At 35.8% G+C, this 22,569-nt stretch overlaps 1 protein-coding gene across 2 annotated transcripts in view; it reads right to left on the bottom strand.

Annotated features, from left to right (window-relative positions):
* scube2 (signal peptide, CUB domain, EGF-like 2) overlaps positions 1-22,569 on the bottom strand; it is a 109,188-nt gene that overhangs the window by 66,519 nt on the left and 20,100 nt on the right. For both annotated transcript variants that reach the window (XM_028793756.2, XM_028793757.2), the window contains exons 5-6: positions 3,259-3,384; positions 2,596-2,712 (exon numbers count right to left, since the gene is read on the bottom strand). In XM_028793756.2, coding sequence (XP_028649589.1) covers positions 2,596-2,712; positions 3,259-3,384 — 243 coding nt within the window. The remainder of the gene's footprint in view (positions 1-2,595; positions 2,713-3,258; positions 3,385-22,569) is intronic.

The following is a 22,569-nucleotide window of genomic DNA, read 5'->3' as shown; positions in this document are numbered from 1 at the left end:
ACTAAATTATGTTACATATAACATGACAGCACTTTCTTATAATTGTATATACTTAATGTACTTTCAGAGATAACTTTCAAATTCAATTGCTTACGCTTTACTTTAGTACACCACTCTCATTTTCCTCAAATATTTTACAATACTGTAGTAATTGTTTCTGTTCTCTTATTGCCATTTGCTTGCTGTATTTTTCATCTAATTCTGAAAAAGAAGTTTGCTGAAAACTATGGTTAAACACTATTATTGATAATTTGATTTAAATTACAAATAAGCATTGCTGTATTCCAGACTAAATAAAAAATACATTTGCAAGGAAAATTAGTGGCTGTATGACAATATTAATACTATGTGGCATGCCGCTGGGGGTGGTACCCAGCCGGGATGCCCAGGAAGACCGGAGGATGGCTTGTGCCTCCTCCAGACCACGAGGGGGCGACCGCCCTGGTTCCTTTGGGGGTCTCCGCCAGGGGGCGCCCCAATGCCTGGAGAGTCCTGGACCTCAGCACTTCCGCCCCACCAGGAAGTGCTGGGGGGAAGAAGAGCAGGGACACCCGGAGTGCTTCCGGGGATGCAGCCGGCACTTCCGCCACACTGGGGCGTGTCGGTGGGAGATTGCCAGAGCACACCTGGAGCACATCCGGGTGCTTATAAAAGGGGCCGCCTCCCTTCATTCAAGGCTGGAGTCGGGTGAGGAGAAAGACGAGGTCTGGAGGGAAGAGAAGGAGGCGGTCTGAAGAGTGAGGCATAGTGTGGCGTTGGCCTAGACTTTGGGGGAGTTTGGGGGTTTGTGTGTGCACTTTAATTGTAAATAGAAACTGTAAATTAACGTGTGGTGGTGTTCGAAACATGTCCTCCTGTCTGTGTCCTGGGCTCGTTCCACAACTACTACAACTACAAAAAACAAATAACAACCTTGTAAAAACTATATTTGTAGAATCATATTAAGCACCAATCAATAATTCATAAATATCAGTAAAGTGTTCACAATCTGTTGTCACCAAATATGTTGTATTGCAGTGGTATCTGTGTTAGTGGTGCCAATGTGGACCCATGCTGGCTAAAAAACTGGTCTGACCTACTCACAAAGTAAACAAATACTATGTTAATATCATCTGACCCATGTTAACAACTAATCCTCCAATTTAATTCCAATCTTCAATGATGCCAAGGACCATCTGATCTACAAGAATCGTAAATAAGACAATAGGTTTACAGGGTCATTATTACCATGTTCACAGAGTACAGTGAAATTCTTCCCTGCATATGCTAATTGAGCATTGAATAGCAGCAGGTGCTAATCTTGCTGCATCTAGCAATACTTCACAATGGTGAGGCATTACAACATTTTTGGATATTAGCTAGCAGTTTAAATAATAGTTGATAAATCAATTACTTGTCATGTGTAACTTCACTTGTGCAGGAAAAATGACAAAGGAGAAGAGAATTATGGTATTTCACTACCAGTGAGCAACAGCAGTTTTTGAAGTATTAACGAAATCAAAAAAATGTAATGTTAATTCTGAGATTTCTTTTAGATAAAGAAGACAGAAGATTCAGGGTAGTGTAGTTATTTAGGATAAGGCCAACAAAAGCTTCGTGGCAAGATAGCTATACACATTAATCATGGCCATGGAGAGTGACACTATCTCATTATGTTGTAGTAGCAGCAGCACAAGTAACAGTATTGTCACATGTACAGGGTACAACAGAGACTTACACCAACCAAAACAAAAGTTCTAAAGAAACAAAAAACTCTTCATATGCCTTGGTATATAAACATGCACAGTACTCCTAAAATACAGACATCTTTCAGTTTTATTCAGTTATATATTAGAGGTGCTGTCACACCACAGTTTCATAGTCTATACAACGCAGGACATACTATATACTGTACATGTAATTTTCTAAACTATACAGGCAGAAATGATAAGCATGTTATGGTGGGCAGGTTGAACTACAACTTTTGGACTTTATTTATTTTTGCTCTTGTTTTTTATTTCCCTTTATCTCGGTTATGAAAGCAACATTGTTGTTCTACAAAATGAAATTTTGGCTCTTGTAAGCAGCCAAGCCTTGCACTGATTCATTCAAGTATATCAGGGCAAAATAAACCTTTCCCTAGGAGTTAATATGCGTTTGTAGCATTTAAAGAAATGACATGGAATCTGACTATAGAATAAAGCCATGCTCATATTGATGAATGCCTTAATGTTCTTTAAAATTAACATGTATTTGCACTATAAATGAAAGTACTGGTGTTTGGTGTTGTGCAAACTGTTATACAGCTGTGCCTGCTAATATTACATATTACAAGACCACTTTACAAAATATGTAAAGACAACTTAACCAGTCAACCTAATAAGTTTAATTTCTCCCCACAAAAAAAATTCTCAATGTAAGAAAATGCTTGTGAAAAAATTAAATTAAGTATAATCTGTTCCTTTGGTGATTATAAAACTTCAAGATGAGACTAATCAGTAAACATCTACTACACCTATTATTAGTGATGATTGGCTTGATTTAGTTACTTAGTTTAATGGTGATTCAAATCTGAAACCAGTCTATAGGTTTGCAGTAAAGTACATCATTTCTTACCTACACATGTCCTCCCATCAGAATGCAAGGCATACTTTTGATGACATCCACATATTGGCCCAAATTCAGTGTCATCACAGGTGTGCTGGCAACCACCATTTCCATGATTGCATGTCACTGAAAATAAAATGTGGAATTCGTACTACTCATCTGTTATCACATATAAATCTATACTGAGCTACTATAATAGCATTATAAAAATAATGTATGATTAACTGCATATCATTAGAAAGCATTATAGACACTAAATAAGTAAAGATTTTGACATTGCATTTTAGATCAGTCAACATAATTTCAAATGGCTAAGTAAAATATATTTAAAGACATTATTTTAGATCTGTCACCATTCGTGTTAATGCCTCAAATTCATTTTGATGTCCTATTTTAGAACAGAATTCATTGAATTACAGCTGACCATGTATATCTAGGTCATCTTTCTGAAATAAATAATATATAGGTATATGTGTCCTTATCTTATTTCTGTTATGCAGTTTAAAATTTGAAAAGTTTTGCCCACTATTAATACATTTTAAATATATGTTATTTTGGCTGAAATTACAGGTGACAATGGCAAATAAGCAGCAAATGCAATAATGAAAAGTAATTAATTAGCAATTATTAAAACAAATTATCAAAGTAAACAAAGAATTGTATTTTACTTACAAATACACCCCCTTTGATTTTTGGCCAGCTCAAATCCAGGTCTGCATTCACAAGAGGCTCCTCCCTTTGGGGTCTCTCTGCATATGTGGGCACAGCCGTGATCTTTGTTCATACAGCTCATTCCTTCTACAAATGAAAATATATTTTGAAGAGGATGACTAATGCTAACAAACAAGTGTTATATGAGATGAACTATGACAGACTGGCTTTTTGGACAATATTTTAAATATAGCTCTTGCACCTGTGTTGATATTTCTTTTTACTTAAATTTCACCATCTTACACACAAGGATCATCTGATGACGACAATTCTGATTGACTTTTAATACACCTTAATAAAGGACAAATGTCTCTGTGTGTGTTTGTGTATCCATCCTGTTTCTAAGGTGAGGAAGAAAAATGTAAATGTTCACAAAAACTGTAGAAGATGGGTCAGAAAATCAAAAAATTAAAAATTATAATAAAAATATCAAATAACAGTCTAAAAATAAGAACATTAGTCTTATCGGCCTATTCTGTTGTCCAACATTTTACAGCAGCATGGTAGTGACTTTCTCACTCAGCCGGATAACTTTGCGTGGTGGGCAATGGATGATTGAAAATAACGATAAATTGATGCACACACCGGGGAACTAAAACTCTGACAAGACAAGGCTTGAGTCTCTAAACCAGGTCAATGCAGTAGCAACCACCACCACATTTTCCAAGCAAAACACTTCGACTATTAAATGTGGTCACTTCTACAAGTAATGCAAAGAGGAAGCAGTGAGAATAGGTCGCTCTTTCCAAAGAGAAATAGGCCCCTGTAAGGTAAAAGCATCGGGTGCATATTATTATACCATACCAAATGTACAAACCATGTATCAAATAAAAAACATGATGTCTACATTGAACACTTATATTTCAAGCTATCTTAGATGGGTTGAAAAACAAGAATAGTATATTAGATCAATTCTGATGAGAACAGGTTTTTGTCAACAAGTTCACTAATCCTATTCTCCAATATAACACTGAAACAAGATTACAAGATCCTTAAATACTACTCTCTACAACACTACTTGGTAATTTTTTCCATACATCCATGGTTCTGTGTGTAAAGAAAGACTTTCTAACATTTGAGTAAAATTTTCCATTAACATATAGGCATAACATAATATAGTACATTGCCTTGCCTATCTTCATTTCAACAGCAGTTATTGTGGCAAATGTGAACATGACAAAGTCAAGTTAGAATGTTGTTGCAGTTTTACCCTGGTAATTTTAGTAAAGATTTAGTAATACAACTAATGATGTTTATGATGATGATGTTAATTAAAGTATATGAAAAATAATTTGGTAGGAGGAAAACAGTAATATGGTAATTGCAAAATAGCCTACAAATACTTTATTCAGAATTTTTTCTTTAAGAAACATACTTCAACCTACTTGTCTTTGACAAACGGGTTTTCCATCCAGTTTCTGTCTTTTTTTTTTGCTTTATCTTTCTTAACATTATAAGATGCAACTTGAATTCTGAAAATCCTGTTAGTAACTAAAACTCAATAAATTCAAGATGAAAGTGATCTTTCTAGTTTAAGTGTGTTTTGAGTACATCTAAAGGGGAAGAGGAGAAGGTCACCCTGCAGTAAAAGTTCCAACCAGTTTGTTTGTTGCTTGTACAAAATATATATTTTAATATTACCTTACCCAAACCTGAAACCCACTTTAATCAGAACTTATCTTATATGTTCTATAACAACACTATACTCCTTCCTGTGGTCCTAGAAAACTGTTTTTCTTAGTAAGTTGATTGAAATATTGAGGTTTTTAATATTTTAAACTATAGGAAAACAAAAACACAGATATGACTACTAATATCAACATATAATGTAAACAGCAGCAGTAGGTCTCACTCGATCAATTTGTTACTTTTTTATTTCCCAATTTGAAAATTAATGATAAAAGAAACAGATTTGTCTTTGTACTCCTAGAAAACCAACATGAACAAAATGAGAATGTATGAACTCCAGACAGGCAATACCCTGAGGCAAGTGAACAATCTGAATTAATTAAGAATACGATGTAATGAGACACTCTTTTATAGGAATGCCTTAGAAAAGTGATTCTCTAATTCAGTCCCTAGGTACCACTGTTCTTGCAGGTTTTTATTACAACTCAGTTTCACAAATCAATGAGTCGCTCCTAATATCCAATTGATCTTACTTTTGAATTAGCAGACCTTTTGTCTTCTCTTGTTTTGCATTCAGAAAATTTATAATAATATGATATTTAAATTCAGAGGAAATTCAGAAACTTACATTTTCCGTATAGCTTAAAGACTTAATTTTTACCACTTTCCTAATTAACTTTTTCCTGTGGAGATTGCTCCCTTAATTGTATCCAGATGCAAACAACTACTATAGTGACAAGCTATGAATTCACAGGTATAGATGGCACTGAATATAAAGGGGAGCAGCTACTTCAGTGTCCTGTAATAATATGAAACCAAGGTCTCATATGCACCATCTCCATTTTTAATCAAAACATCCACACAATTTTGTGGATCTATGCTTGCAGTTTGTTATGTTGAAGTATGTAGAGGTAATGTTTATTTTACTAATCAAGGAAATTAGAGACTATAAAACAGCATTTAATATTATCAAACGTTAGATTAAGTCTTACTGTATAATGGTTATAAAAACCACAACATATAGAAAAGATGATAAACCAATCTAATGGAGGCATCCCTTGTAAATTAATTGCATGAAAAGAAAGTGAAAAGTTTTTCTACATTCAATAAGCACAGAAGACATTTGTATACAGTTGTTAAGGATTTGTATTTCTTGAAGCACTGTTCAATACTTAACACAGTATTCTTTCATTCTGATGATGTTAGAGTTTAAAACTGGCACAGGAAACACTATAAAAATTGTAAGGACTTGGTGTATGAGTCCTAATAGTGCAGTACATGTTATAATGTGACATTTATTGTTATTACTATGTTTTATTACTTAAATATAGTGGACAGGATCACATTCATAAAAAAATATTTAGTAAAAGTTACCATTGTAAATGTACATTGATACAGTTCCTACAGTTACCTACAGTAACCTGTTTTATAGTTTTGCCATTTTTTGTCCAACACTCTATGGTATTCTATAGCACTTTCATCCTATAGTACATTTATCTGTTGCAAAACTATGTGGTATATATAAATTCATGTATAATATAGAATATATTTTTTGGCAAAAATAATTATTAGTTTGATTAAATACCAAACATGCAAGAGGTGCTTTTCAGAGAATAAATTAAAAACTTTCACATCGCTACATGATTAACCCCAGCCATATCTTCACTGCCTTTTGCATCCACATAACAAACTCTCAGCTGACTGAGGAGCCTTCATGAACACAAGGTAACCACATTAACTCATAAATAGACTAAAGAAGCAAGATTTATATTAGTAGTAAGACATCACGAGAAAACACATGAGACATGGTGAGAACAGGAAATGTCAGCAAGCTCATCAATAAAAATAAGTAGAAAGTGGCAAGCAAGGGATTGGTCAACAATAAAGACAAAATGTCAAAAATCAGAATGCTAAAAACAAGTGTTATATTAAAGACAATAATAAACAAAAACATTAGGATTCTACAATAGAAAAGAGGAAGTGGGCAAGGAAATACAAGAATTAAACTGTTTAAAAATATGGGTAATTGAGACCAACTGAAACCAGTTTTCTGTAATTGCAATATAGGATCAAACTACAAGTGGTAGTTGTGGCCAAATGTATGAAAAAAACAAAACATTTTAAAAAAGCTCATTTATAATGAGAATCACCATAAGTACTTTATACAACAACGAGCTGTATATACCCGGCGTTGCCCGGGGCAGAAGTAACCTAATCGGTCAAACACTTACATATATACCAAAGTAAACCTAATCGGTCAAACAGTTACATATATAAAAAAAGCGAACCTAATCGGATAAACAGCTTCATATATACAGAAGCGAACCTAATCGGACAAACAGCTAATCTATATACATAAGCAAACCTAATTGGTCAAACAGTTACATAAATACAAAAGCAAACCTAATCGATCAAACAGCTTCATATATACAGAAGCGAACCTAATTGGTCAAACAGTTATGCATGTGCAGAATGATTTTACAAAGATTATGCGTGTTAACAATCATTAAAAAGAAAAGATTGAGGAACTCTTCTTGTATATGTGATGAAGCTGGATGAAGCTGACTTGACGAAGACGTAGGTGGCATAGATTGGTTTTTCTAAAACAGAAGAAAAAAATGAGTATCTATTATTATTTTAAATTAGAATGAAAATGAGAACCTTGATTAGAGATAGATTATCCGTATTAAAATATGTGCATGAATAAACTTTTGCTAACTCTGTAGCAAAAGTTTATTCATACAAATTGGAATGGGATGGCTTTGTGAAAAAGTAAAAATTACATAAAAATAAATTGAGAATGCGTACTTCCATTTGACTGAGATTATCTGTAATGATGAAAAAAAAGTTTAGTATGTTTTTTTTTCCATACGGGAAGGATGTAAAACCTTACATAGGCACCCTTCAGCCCGTACTGAAGGGTAGTGTCAGATTCTTACTGACTAAAAAACACACTTTTTATTCCACAGCTACCCGAAAAACCACTATTAGGCATTACTTTGGGGTGGCAGTAGTTTAGTTATGAAACAGCTGGGTCCTGAAAAAAATCTGTCTTATTAGTGGCTTCATCACATATAGAAGAACAGTTCCTCAATCTTTTCTTTTTCATGATTGTTAACACGCATAATGTTTGTAAAATCATTCTGCACATGCATAACTGTTTGACCAATTAGGTTCGCTTCTGTATATATGAAGCTGTTTGATCGATTAGGTTTGCTTTTGTATTTATGTAACTGTTTGACCAATTAGGTTTGCTTATGTATATAGATTAGCTGTTTGTCCGATTAGGTTCGCTTCTGTATATATGAAGCTGTTTATCCGATTAGGTTCGGTTTTTTTATATATGTAACTGTTTGACCGATTAGGTTTACTTTGGTATATATGTAAGTGTTTGACCGATTAGGTTACTTCTGCCCCGGGCAACGCCGGGTATATACAGCTCGTAAATTATTAAACAGTAAAATCTTCTTCTGTAATTTGCTACCGTGGCAATTTGTGTGTCTGTCCAGGATTTTAAATGACCTGTAGCTCGCAAACCGTTGCACCTATACACTTGAAATGTGGTACACATATAGTACGTCACGTCTACTATCCGCTTTATGGGTGATGATTGTTTTAGTCTTTTTATCTTTATTTTATTTTATTGTACAATCAACTCCTATCTGCGCACACCAGGGCGGCCGTGGGCAGATGCGTATGGTGTATTCACTCCATGTTATCGTGCATTGCGCTGTCAGTGGTATTTTGAAAAAAGAATTTGAACAATATATAAGAAGTGTATAAATTATTAAACAGTCAAACATAGATAGATAGATAGATAGATAGATAGATAGATAGATAGATAGATAGATAGATAGATAGATAGATAGATAGATAGATAGATAGATAGATAGATAGATACTTTATTAATCCCAATGGGAAATTCACATTTAAGAAGTAAAGTTACATTAAGTACTACTGCAGTGCCTTCGGGTATACCTCATTTTTTGTTTGCCCATTACATGCTTAAATGTATACATTTTTTGGTGTACCTACCCGAGAACACGGGACATATAACCGACCGTGGGAGAAGCATGGATTTTAAACACGCGTTGAGTTCATCTGCTGGTCTCCCTCGTGGAATAACTGGTAATGTTTGAGTAAAATCTACAGCGAGTAGATTTACCTCCTTTTTTTTTTTTACGATCTCTGAGATCTTGCTTTTTTCGGTTCAAGGCTTCATAAGCTCTTTTATGTTCAATGTTGTACTTAATAAGTACTAATTATCCCAAACCATCATCTTTGAATGTTGCAAGACTTTCGCCTTGTATGTAGATCGGGGTAATTACATTCATTGCATTCCTAGTCTGAATCACAATGTGATTGTATGGGTGGTTACCTGGCACTGTAGGGTTGCCACCCGTCCTTTAAAATACGGAATCGTGCCGCGTTTGAGAATGAAATTGCGCGTCCCGTTTTGAATCAATACTGGACGGGATTTATCCCGTATTTTTTTTATAATTTTTTTTTTAAAGCAGCGTCTCATGCAAATCATCCCACACGCATTTTATGAAGATGCCTCCTTTCCTACTTTTGATTGGGTAATACTTGATGTCATCGTTAGTTTGATTGGTGTTTTTAACTGTCCAGTGAGTAGGGCGTGTCTTTCAACCGTAAGCAGATTTTTTGCACTGGTATCACTGACCTCGACGACGGCGACGTTATACGTCAAAAATAAATTACGATAAATGACGATTTTAGCGATACTTTATTACGACGGCGGCTACATAGACACGATCAAATAAAAACAAAAAAATCAAATAATCATTCTACATTTTCAAAACGTCGAAAAAACGACGGAATGAAAAAAAGGCCCACCCGACGACCCACCCATTCCATTTTTATATATATATAGATTAAAGGCACAGCGCAGTAAAAAGGTATTTGCCTCCTATCTGATTTTCATTACTTTTGCTTATTCATAATACTTAATTGTCACTGAACTCTAAACAAATTTTGTATGATATAAAAGACAACCTGAGTAAACACAATATACAGTTTTTAAATGATCATCTGATTTGTTGAAGGAAAATTAGATCACCAACACCTATATCACCCATGTGACAAAGTAATTTCCCCACTAAACTTACTTTGTTGTGCCATCTTTAGCATCAACAACTGCAATCAAACACTTCCTGTAACAGAAGATCAGTCTTTGGCATTACTGTTGAGAAATGTTGGCCCACTCTTTTCTATAGAATTGTTTTAATTCAGCCACTTTGCAGGGTTTTTGACTATGAATTGCCTGTTTATGGCCATGCCACAACATCTAAATGGGGTTCAAGTCAGGACTTTGACTACACCACTCCAAAACTTTACTTTTGTTTTTCTTTTTTCAGTCATTCAGAGGTGGACTGGCTCTTGTGCTTCAGATTGTTATCCTGTTGTATAACCTAATTGCGCTTGAGTTCACAAACTGATATTATCTGTTAGAGTGCTAAATTCATGCTTTCCTCAATTATGGTAAGTTGCCCAGGCCATGAAGCAGCTCCACACCATGACACTACCACCAGTATGTTTGAAAGTGGGCATGATGTTCTTATTGTGGAAAACTGTGTTAACTTTATGGCAAATTTAAAGGGACACATGTCTTTTTACGGGTAATCAAGGTGTTTTTTGGCAAATGTGATCTGATTTAGCAGTTGTTTTCACCTTGCAATTTTCCCATCGATAATTTTTTGCTCCATGTCTTTCTAATGATGAAATCATGAATGCTGACATTACTTAGCCAAGAGAGGTCTGCAGTTCCTTAGATGTTTGTTGGGGATCTGCAACTCCCCAGGTGAGATAACTACTTGCTCTGGGAGAATTTTGTTAGGATAGCCATTCCTAGGCATATTTCAAATGGGTTACATAGGTGTTGGGGAACTTTTTTCCTTTGATAAAAAAATGATTATTTAAAATTGTGCGTTGTATTTACTCAGGTTGTCTTTTATATTATATTAAATTTCTTTGGAGATCAGAAACAATTAAGTGTTACGATTAAGCAAAAATAGAGGAAATCAGGAAGGAGGTAAACAATTCTTGCAATGCTGTATTTACACATTTCACCAACTGACGCTCTTATCCACTAAAAGAGAAACCTGATAAGGATCATTAAGTGAATCAGTGGTGGGGACTGAATATTTGTTCTTAAAAACTAGCACCTCTGCCATACTACAGTTTACAAATACATTACCTCTTCTTCCCACACTACACTTTTTGGTGCAGAAAAATACATATTCATTATAAGGTAAATTGTATTTTAAAAGGATCAAAAATGAAATAATAATAAAAGTACATTTTACTATGAGCATGTTTTCCATGCTCAAAGTGATTCACATTCATTCAAACAGGAGCAAGAAAAAGAACCCTATTAAATAACACAAGCTTGATATTAGTATCAACATCATTTAACATAAAAAAAGAAAAACCAAGCACCATAACACAATAAATAGGAATACAAATATCCAATTTAACAAAAGGATGTGTCTGTCCTTCTGTCTGCCCGGTTCCTATGTCTCAGTCATCCTAGGAGATAGCGCATCACAAACATTTTCAGCAATAAAATGCATTGCATTTGCCATTCCAATAGATGGCACATCACAAACATTAACACTGCTTTTACGAATCCCATACCAAGTGACATATAACAGAGACTTACTCATTGTAAGATGCACTGCAAATGTTAACGCTGAGAAATATATCGATTATGTAAATTTAAACCTGTCTTAGATGGGTAGCACAGCTAACACAGTGTTAAAACATAGTGGACGAATCCACCTAGTTCTAGACAAAGAGTTAGATATAGTAAACAGAAATTTCACTGTCTATATATTTGCCATTTTGTTTAACAAATGCTCATGACCTTTGATTCAATAGTTAGGTCAAGCACTTGAACAAAAGGTTCCTCTTAATTCACTCAACAGCTAAAAGTAACGTTGCCTACAGAATTTTGATGCATTTGCTATTAAGGGTTGGAGGTAATGCACATCTGCGTTCCTCAACTTCTAAGACCAATTCAAGTACATAAATACACTGTATAAAAATGGCTTCAACACAAAAGAAATCATTATTTACAGGCCAATTGAACAAAAAATGAAATTTGATTTATTCTGACATGTTACAAATTTGTTCACTGACCTAAGCATAACACTCTCTTATTAAATATGCCAGTATTTTTCTACTTGTTCCTAAAATAGTTGTTTATTAACAATTACATCTAGTTTATTTGAGAGTAAAATCCAACAGAATTCTATACAGGGCTCTGTGCTTGTTTGGACTTAACATTTCTCAGCAACACTATAAAATACACAAAGGTAATAACAGTTTAATATACAGTGAGTATTGTTAAAAAAATGTACAGGATGACCTAAAGTGAAAGCTGTGTACTAATACCACCAAACTGAAAAAAAACAAATTAATTTGTCAAATTGAAGTTTCTTTTGTGTATCTTCATCTTTGAACATTTATCTCAAAGACAAACTGACCAATAAGGACTAATTTCCATACATGTGTTTTGATTGCAAAAGTTTTCAATTTAGTACAATATGTAGTACTATACAAAATATTGACTCTGGCAAAAACTATATACACAGAAAGCAGAGTTCTATTTTCAAGTAAACTACAATACACAAAAGATTCATCAATTATTACCTTATTCTTGAGTAGCAAACCCTTTTCTGTAGTAAACAATCCACTATGTAATAAAAAAAAACAACTTAAAAGCATTCAACCCTATTATGTTGCCACTCATACATAAACTAACAAATTTGGCTTAATAACTCTCTTCTCACTTTGAATCAGTCAAACCAAAAACCTATTTTGGACAAACCATTTAAATCTGTTTGGCAATGAAATCAAAAATACAACTCATTAACATTAACTTGATAAAGCACTGTGAACACAGGTGTTTTCAAACATGTCATTTATTAGTAAACAATAACAATCATAAAAAGAATAAATATTCCTTGCATAAAAATTGTGTAAATTTCTGTGTAGTTTGCATGTTGTCCATATTGGTTTTCTGAAGTTATTATGATTTTCTTCCACATTTCCAAAATGTATGTTACCTTAGCTGATAATTCTGAATGGAATGGTAACTATAAACATATGTACATGTGGGTCTTGTGCCAGATCCTCCAGCCAAATGCAACATGGATTCAGAGATTTATGTATCTGACGCCATACTTCTGTTTGCCACAGTATGCATACATGTAAAGTGTATGTATTTGACAAGTAAACTGCAGGATCTAACCTGAAAGTTACAGTATACATTGGTATTCTGGAATTCCCTGATTTTAAGTCACATCCCCAAAACATGATTTAAACATGAAACGTGCTAAGCACTGGATGGTTATTTAGGCCTGACCTAGGGGCTTTTGGGAGTAAGAAGCTGTTGTATATAAAATTCGCTGTGAACCATGACTTAGATCACATAAACCATCATAGATTTTAAAACTCTTCCTGACACTTAGTATCAAAACAAGACCTTCATATAATGAGTTAATTGATTAGATTTAATGAAACAGAAGAAAAGAGAATATTTTGGAGGAAAGAGAAAAATTCCTCTATGGCTATGTCACCTACTTGCAGTGTGGATGATGATGAGGAAATGATCTATAATATGCTATTTTATTGGAATTCTTCCAAAAAACTGCAATCAAAACACTACATACTTAAATTACGATCACCAAACTAAAGCCAACAAGAAATATATAAAATAAAAAGAAAGAACATAAATCTCAAAGAAAAACTTCTGAAATAAAGAACAAGAGAAAACAAGCGAGTAATAATTTGTAGGAAAATAAACAAATAAATGAACTGAGTAAATCAAAATTAAACTACGAGGCCATAAACTCCAAGACGCCTAATATGAAATCTTTTAACAGAGCAAAAGTCAAATACCTGAAAATACATGATCAACACCCACAAAACTAATCCAAAAAGAGAAGTATAAAAATAGGCACACAGTAACAAAATATTAATACCACAGCACTGAGGAAGCAGGTGTCTTATAAAGTTCTCGAAAGTACATGCTGTATGTAATTAGCTTGCAACCCAGTGAAAAAGGCTAATAACTGGGAAAAGGAACTTAAAAATGTAACTGAATACAAAGAAGAATAATTTGGCATTCAATCAAAACACTAAGAGTCAAAATCTTAGTTAAAAAATAAAGCAATAAAGTCCTGGTTAAATTTGAAACTTGTCCCAATAAAAATGCTAAACTTCAGACAGTATATTAGAACTATGCATAAAGTTGGACATCACGAATATCAACATGAAATCTTATACAAAGGGTGTGTGATTACATCACACGTAATGGCATTGGTCAACACATGGTAGCAATAGATGGCCATGTTGAAGAAATCTTTTGTAAACTGGCCATTCTTATACCCTGACAAAATTACTAACAAAAGTAAATACAGTAACAGAACAGAAACAAGGGAGGGACGAGGGGTAACAAATTTTAAAAATCTCATCAAATTCTGGAAAATTTCCTAATGCTCGATATCAGGCAGAACTTTTTTGACCCCACTGACTAAAGTCCAGGGGCATTTTATAAACAAATGTTTACAATGTTTGCAAAATATACAAAATAATACTTTACCTTTTCAGACAAAAGAAATCAACTATTTAGTCTCACCAATAGCAGAAAGAACAGAAGTAACAGTGTATACTTTCACTTTTGTTTCTTTTTATTAAGAAATTTTTCAAAACATAAGCAGTAAGCAATCAAATGAAAAAATGAAAAGAAGACATGTTTCATATCAGTCAGTGGTATTTAAACTGCTTCCGACTGACAACGAATTTGCTGAAATCAAAGACTCACTGGACAACCTTTGGCCAAATGTCATTTGTTAGCATAATTCTGCAACAACATTTCCACATTTACTTTGCTAAAGATATTTAGTTAAAATACCAAAAGCAAACTTTTTTTTTTACTAGATTTGAATTTCAAAGCCTCAAATTTCTTCTAGTGATCCATAATAACTACTTGGTCATGAGGACAGTATAACATCAGGCAGCCCAGTACTTATAACTCCTTCACTTTTTATCTACCATTTCTTTCCATGTTTCCACGATGAGCACACGCATTTGTAAATAAAACTAGGTTATTATAGTTCAGCTTTTCTTCAGTCCTGAGGGTTCACTTCGGCATTTAAGTTTTTGTTAAAACTAGTTTCAGAGGATCAGTACTAGTATATTTATTTTTATTGGAGAGTTAGAAATATTAAATCATTTTGCCATAGGTTTAAATGCTTAACCCATTTTTATCATTTTCCTATTAACTCACCTTTTTCCTGATTGCTGATTTAATATTAACCTAAAAATAACAGAAACAACAAGCAGAGGAGAAATCAGTGCACATGAAATTGAAACACTCCAACTTCTTCTAGCTAGCATGATCATTAATAAATAATGAACTAAAACAAGGAAAACAAGGAAAGTGGACTGAATATTGTGGTGATGATGATGAAAACCTTAAAACCATACGGAAAACACTAAATTATCCCAAAGTAACTTCCTGCAAATAAATGCTTGCTACATTCCAATAAAAATGAGTAAACATGGTTCTGTCATAGAAGGGTGATGTACCATGTTAGCAGTTACGTATGCAATGAGAGTGAAGTGAAGCAAAATTACTTCTTGCTTTACTTCTCATTACAATCATGGTTCTGTAATTTACTAATTGATGCCAAAACACAGAAGCTCAGATATAACAGCTTACTTAATTAAAGTAGGAGTCCAATTAAAAAAGAATCTGGTTGAGTTGAAAACCTTCAGCTACAGTGGGCTCCCTTAGACTGAACTTGAAAGCCACTGAACTAGATAGTTAACTACTGTTTCCTTTGTTATTTACATCTAACTGTTAATTTAGATTGGATTAGAAAAGACAAGAAACAAAGACAAAATGCAGTTATTGTATGCAAGACTAAAATAAGTAATTAGGGCTTTGGAAACTAAATAAGCAAAATTAAATAAAAGAAGAAAAATGTTGTCTGGGTAATTGTTGCCTCAGAAGTAATAACTGGCTATGAATTAATAAATTATACTGGAACATAAACCTGCAGCTACTGCATACCTGTAGGCATGGGCTTAAGGACCTCTGCTGTAGTGTATGGCATGACTTGCTTGTACTGTATGGGTCATTGTCATAATTTTGGAAATGTTACTATTGTGATTTTGTATTGTTATTGTCAGGATCTCCTTATAGAATATTCATTTTTTTCCTATAAGAAATTGTTACAGTTGGTATTTTTTAATTGTAATTGTCATTAGTGCTTTTGGGGATGTTTTGATTCATTGTATTAAATTCTTGGTATTATCACTGTTATTTTTGTTATGATTTTTCTTTTTGTTTTTCTACATGGGCACTACCATGTTGTTGAAGGCAACAAGACTCATACACTGCTGTTACTCGTAGCATACGGTGTATCACCCAGTAACATAGTAATGTACTGCTTACTAGAAAAATAATGGTAATACAGAATGTTGTCAGGAGACAGCCAAAAGCAGAGCCATGCATGCTGGTTTCATTTTGTTAATTAATAAAACATTCAAATATGTTACTGTTCATTAATTCTATTAGCTCATTGTTATAATTGTTTATATTCTCACACGCAAAAAAGTTAATAAAAATGCACAGTTACTGTCTGTATGCAAGAAAGTCGGATGGCATGCTACATGGTAGTAGTTTTAGAGTCCTTCCTCATGAATGTCAGTTAATTTTGTAGCCCAGATGTGGAATAGCAGCCAGATTGTTACAAATAAATAACAACATAACAGACTGAAGAGAGACAGACAGACACTTTCACGTCCCACAAGACGGTCAAGTCACGCCCTACTTATAACCATTTTCAAACAAGACCACAGTCATCTAACCTCTCAGTTGTTGGAATGCTTTTGGCAGACACACTTCCTGTGCTCTCATCTCTCAAAAATTCGGGGCTGGAAAAAAGTAGAACGTCGTAAAGAATTCAAAAACAGCGCAATACACATGCAGAGCAGGTTAGAGTTAATGGAAGTAGAAAAATTCAAAAGTCTCAAAAAAATGATCACATTAGTGCAAATAAATGGAAAATCGAATAGTGTCTACACGAGATGCAGATCATGTGGCACGGTAGCAGCAGCAAGCCAGCAGCTGATCGAGCAAAGAGGAGGTAAAAAAAAAACTGTAATTATTTCCCATTGCATTATCGTTTAAGAGGGGTTTCAGAGGAGTGACCACGTCTCCTTGGGGTGCGTTCAGCTCCCCTTTTCACAATGGCGCGTAGAGCTGGCGGGGCGGGGCAGGGCAGAGGGGTGGTGGGGGACAAGGGTTTAGCGAGCAAAGCGAACTGGGGGCGCAGCCCCCTAGTCTGAGAAATTTAAAAGTTACTTCGCTCTGATAGGATGACTGTCTCCTTGCGGACTCCCAGACTCATGCTTGTAGACCATGTGGACTACACTTTAAGAACCAGTACATTTTCAACCTGGATTGCTAGAGTCAAAATTTAGCTAATATTAGCCAGCCTATATTAACTTCATAAATTAACGCATTCATTATAAGAGACATTAACTATAGCTCACTGTATGCAGACATCTCACTTATCTGTTGGTGCCCAGTTAATGTTTTTGCTGCCCTTCATGAAATCAGCTGCATCAACACCACTTTGACATAAACACTGCACAATTTGTAATACATCTGTGGTATTTTTGTGACCATGCATTTTTATTTCAAGCCCTTGTAACAAAACTTGGTAGACTGGCTTTAACCCTTAATCATTTCTGATGTTGTACAAAACAGTGTTTAAATGTTTATTAAATTTCTTTGTGATGTGATTTAGTTAATGTAAATTGTGTCAGCATGTATTTGGTTACTTTTTTGTTTGTCAGTCAGTCAGTCACTGTCCAACCCGCTATATCCTAGCACAGGGTCACAGGGGTCTGCTGGAGCCAATCCCAACCAACACAGGGCGCAAGGCAGGAACAAATCCCGGGCAAGGCACCAGCCCACCACAGGGCACACACACACCAAGCACACACAGTGGGAGAAAGCCGGAGCACCCGGAGTAAACCCACACGCACATGAGGAGAATATGTAAACTCCGCGCAGGGAGAACCCAGGAAGCGAACCCAGGTCTCCTTACTGCGAGGCAGCAGTGCTACCCACTTGTGCCACCCACTTTTTTGTTTGTGCAACATAATATTCTTCAGCCTCACCTGGCTGATTTGTCAGCAGGTCAAATTGATGTTTTGTATACTGCAACAGCAGTTAAAGAAAATAGCTTCGGTAACGGCAGAGGGAGATATTGGTTGTACCACAACTAACCAGCTTGAAAAGAATGCATTGCTGACTTGAAAACAGTGCATTGTTGCAAATCATGGACTGTTTTTTTTCAATTGAAATCAATCTACTTCTTTTCCCCTTATACTTTTTGAACCTTGTTTATATACTCTGTGTAATTTTTAAAACTTCGTATTGTGTTTCAACCATCACATTTGCATGTATCTTTTGTAAGCGGATAGTTTAGTTCTTCCTGAGACTGACTGAAGCAAAAGACTGGAAAATTAATGTAGCAAAAGGGAGAAGAAGGAGGATAATCATTAAACAGATAAATGTCCGATCCAGTAACTCAAAAGGACTGATCTCCAAGTTTTAAATGCAAAGGTAAAAATCAGAAGTCATGAAATCCTTTCCCTAAATAGCTTTTCTGCACAAAGCTTTTTTTTGCAACTATCTAAAAATTTGCCATCTTAAAAAGTTTCAACAATTGTGACAACATGAGTAGTGCCACAGTGACTTGAGCAAGTGACTGGCAACGAAATTCACTGTCAGCAACAAAATGGGTGAACATGTGTGATAAATTAAAAATGGTACAGCAATGTTGTCACCAAGAAAATAATAAAAATAGTGACAAAGGGAGTCATTTCATTAAAATGAAAAAAAGTCTACAAAAAAATCATTCCTAAGGGCAAAAAACCCCAGATTCATTACAATATTTTGAATTGCTAAAGGTCAGTCAGTCATTTTCTAATCCACTTTGTACTGAACAGGGTTGTGGGTGGTGCTGGAGCCTATCCCAGTTAGCATAGGGCAAAAGTTTGGAACAAACACTGGACATAGTGCCAGTCCATCACAGGGTGAACACATATATACTCTCACATCAAACACACACTAGGGTCAATTTAATCTCGCCGATCCACCTAACCTGCATGTCTTGGTACCTTGGGAGGAAACTAGAGCATCCTGAGGAAACCCACGCACACACAGTGAAAACATGCAAACTCCACTGGGAAGACCCAGGATGTGAATCCTGCACGGCAGCAGCTCTACCACAGCACCACCGTTCCGCCCATTGCTACAGGTCATCCAAATATCAGAAAAGCATGGCTGCACAATACCTTTAGGAAATACTGCCATTCATAGGTTGTACAGCAGTACTGTAAAATGATTTACCACACAGTATATTATTAACTATAATAAAATGAATCATCAGACAATATTTTGTGTATAACATATTTTTTTAACTCCTAAAAGAAAAGGGCCATTATGGTATAGTTCATGCAGCTAACATAACAGAGCACCTCTCAAAGCCATTTATGGATCTCACAAACAAATGAGTTCAAGCAACCACTTCACCATTGCTGCCTGATATATTAGAAAGATGCCAATTGGCTTCTCTTAAAATGGAAGAGGCTATGATGCTTGGGCTATCTTTGCAAAATTCTCTTTCTGTTTCACAGGAAATCATTAGTGGTTTAGTATTTACATTTATGGTTTTATCTCACATCTGCCACCTGCTCCAAATGAAATGTTGTATTACATAACCAACTAGTTTTTTTGATGGGACAGAATTTTTTTTACAAACAAGTATGTAACTGCATAGATTCATTTACCCAACCTAACCCTAAAGCTAACCTTTACAGACAACTCAGGTGTTCAGGGACAAAAACGCAAATTTAAAATTAGAGAATTGGTGTACACATTTCATCCAAGATTGATTTATCTGTTCCATCCTAGTATTCATCCTCTCTAACACATTTCAGAAGAGAAATACTCCATGAGTTTCAGACCTCAAAAAGACATGAAGAGAATTTTTTTTCTGTCTGCGTGAATGCTCTTCCAAGAAAACGAAATCTCTTTAATCTATTTTTCCCATGACTATACCAGCAGTCTACTCTGCTGCTTGCTGCTGCTGTGTGGTGGTGGAAAAGACATGTGGCAGCATTTGCAGTACTTCTCCCAGAAAAATCTGGGACCAATCATCCATCCTAACCTGCTTGTCAAGGCCAGGGTCACAGGGAAGCTGGAACGTATCCCACCAATCAAAAAGTGCAAGACAGTAACAAGAAAGACCTGGACAGGGCTCCACTCCATCACAGGGAAAATACACATACCCGTAACAATTTAGCAACAGCAGTTCACCTAACCTACATGTGTTTGGACTGTGGGAGGAAAACGAAGCACCTGGACGAAACCCACGCATACAAGAAGAGCATGCAGATTCCACATATAGCACACACAGAACATGAATCTCAACCTCCTTACTGCGAGGCAGCAACACTACCACTGTATCACCATGCCACCCTTAATATGGGTGTGTCAGGACTGAGTTTCAAATCCTGATGACAAGACTGTGAGGCTTTGCAATAGAACCAATCACCAATCTGGGATCATGAGCTTAACATACTGTATCTTGGTTATTTTTTATCTGTTATTTACTGTTATTTATTAAGTCTTTACACTCTTCAGAAGCACATAGGAGACTCTCATCCACTAAAATCCATCAGCCTTGGCATGTGATTCTTGGGGAGTCTCAGAAAGGAAGCCAGCTTGGATGGGTTTACCAAGTTGGGAACCAAAACACCCTAAATCTGCAAAAGGAGACACTTAATCAGAATAGGTTTAAGAAGAAGTGGAAGAGAAGATTGAGGCCGGGCTGGAGAAAAAGAGGGAAGTAGAAGCATGAGAAGAAGCAAAGAAAATCTATTTAAAATAACTTTATATTTTATGATTTAAAATGTAGTAATATTGTTAGTAAGTTTGTAATATTTTTGTAAAAAGTAAGTAATGAAGTACAGTATTATGTATTTTTCTCTATGGATCCATTCATTAACAGATATTTTTTGTGCAAGTTCTGACTTGCATACAAAATTGAGTTACACATGTCGGTAGTAATGGAACTCATTCATAAGCTGAAGGTCACCTGTACACTCACTTAGTCTCTGACTCACGCTGAGGAAATGCGGTCTGATCAGCTGCTGTCTTTCTGCTGCTGCTGCTGCCGAGCGTGTTCTGCTTATCGCGCTGTGCGTTGATCATTTAAAAGTCTGTACAGCAGCTGTCCTTTTATTTCACTGCCTTGTCTCGCGTGACGTTTAAGTGTCTCTTGGGGGATGTCAAATTGTCTTCCGAGAAGATCATCTATTGTCTCCTTCCAAGCCCTCCAAGATTTTTTTTTTATAAATAGATATACAGTGCATCCAGAAAGTATTCACAGCGCATCACTTTTTCCACATTTTGTTATGTTACAGCCTTATTCCAAAATGAATTCAATTATTTTTTTTCCTCAGAATTCTACACACAACACCCCATAATGACAATGTGAAAAAAGTTTACTTGAAGTTTTTGCAAATTTATTAAAAATAAAAAAACTGAGAAATCACATGTACGTAAGTATTCACAGCCTTTCCTCAATACTTTGTCGATGCACCTTTGGCAGCAATTACAGCCTCAAGTCTTTTTGAATATGATGCCACAAGCTTGGCACACCTATCCTTGGCCAGTTTCGCCCATTCCTCTTTGCAGCACCTCTCAAGCTCCATCAGGTTGGATGGGAAGCGTCGGTGCACAGCCATTTTAAGATCTCTCCAGTGATGTTCAATCGGATTCAAGTCTGGGCTCTGGCTGGGCCACTCAAGGACATTCACAGAGTTGTCCTGAAGCCACTCTTTTGATATCTTGGCTGTGTGCTTAGGGTCGTTGTCCTGCTGAAAGATGAACTGTCGCCCCAGTCTGAGGTCAAGAGTGCTCTGGAGCAGGTTTTCATCCAGGATGTCTCTGTACATTATTGCAGTCATCTTTCCCTTTATCATGACTAGTCTCCCAGTCCCTGCCGCTGAAAAACATCCCCACAGCATGATGCTGCCACCACCATGCTTCACTGTAGGGATGGTATTGGCCTGGTGATGAGCGGTGCCTGGTTTCTTCCAAACGTGACGCCTGGCATTCACTCCAAAGGGTTCGATCTTTGTCTCATCAGACCAGAGAATTTTCTTTCTCATGGTCTGAGAGTCCTTCAGGTACCTTTTGGCAAACTCCAGGCGGGCTGCCATGTGCCTTTTACTAAGGAGTGGCTTCTGTCTGGCCACTCTACCATACAGGCCTGATTGGTGGATTGCTGCAGAGATGGGTGTCCTTCTGGAAGGTTCTCCTCTCTCCATGGAGGACCTCTGGAGCTCTGAGAGAGTGACTATTGGGTTCTTGGTCACCTCCCTGACTAAAGCCCTTCTCCCCCGATCGCTCGGTTTAGATGGCCGGCCAGCTCTAGGAAGAGTCCTGGTGGTTTCAAACGTCTTCCACTTACGGATGATTTAGGCCACTGTGCTCATTGGGACCTTCAAAGCAGCAGAAATTTT

The sequence above is a fragment of the Erpetoichthys calabaricus genome, chromosome 2 (genome assembly GCF_900747795.2).
Source record: "Erpetoichthys calabaricus chromosome 2, fErpCal1.3, whole genome shotgun sequence".
NCBI classification, from domain to species: Eukaryota; Metazoa; Chordata; class Cladistia; order Polypteriformes; family Polypteridae; genus Erpetoichthys; species Erpetoichthys calabaricus.
Note: the sequence above shows the minus strand (reverse complement) of the source record. Positions and strands in the feature narration are given on the sequence as shown.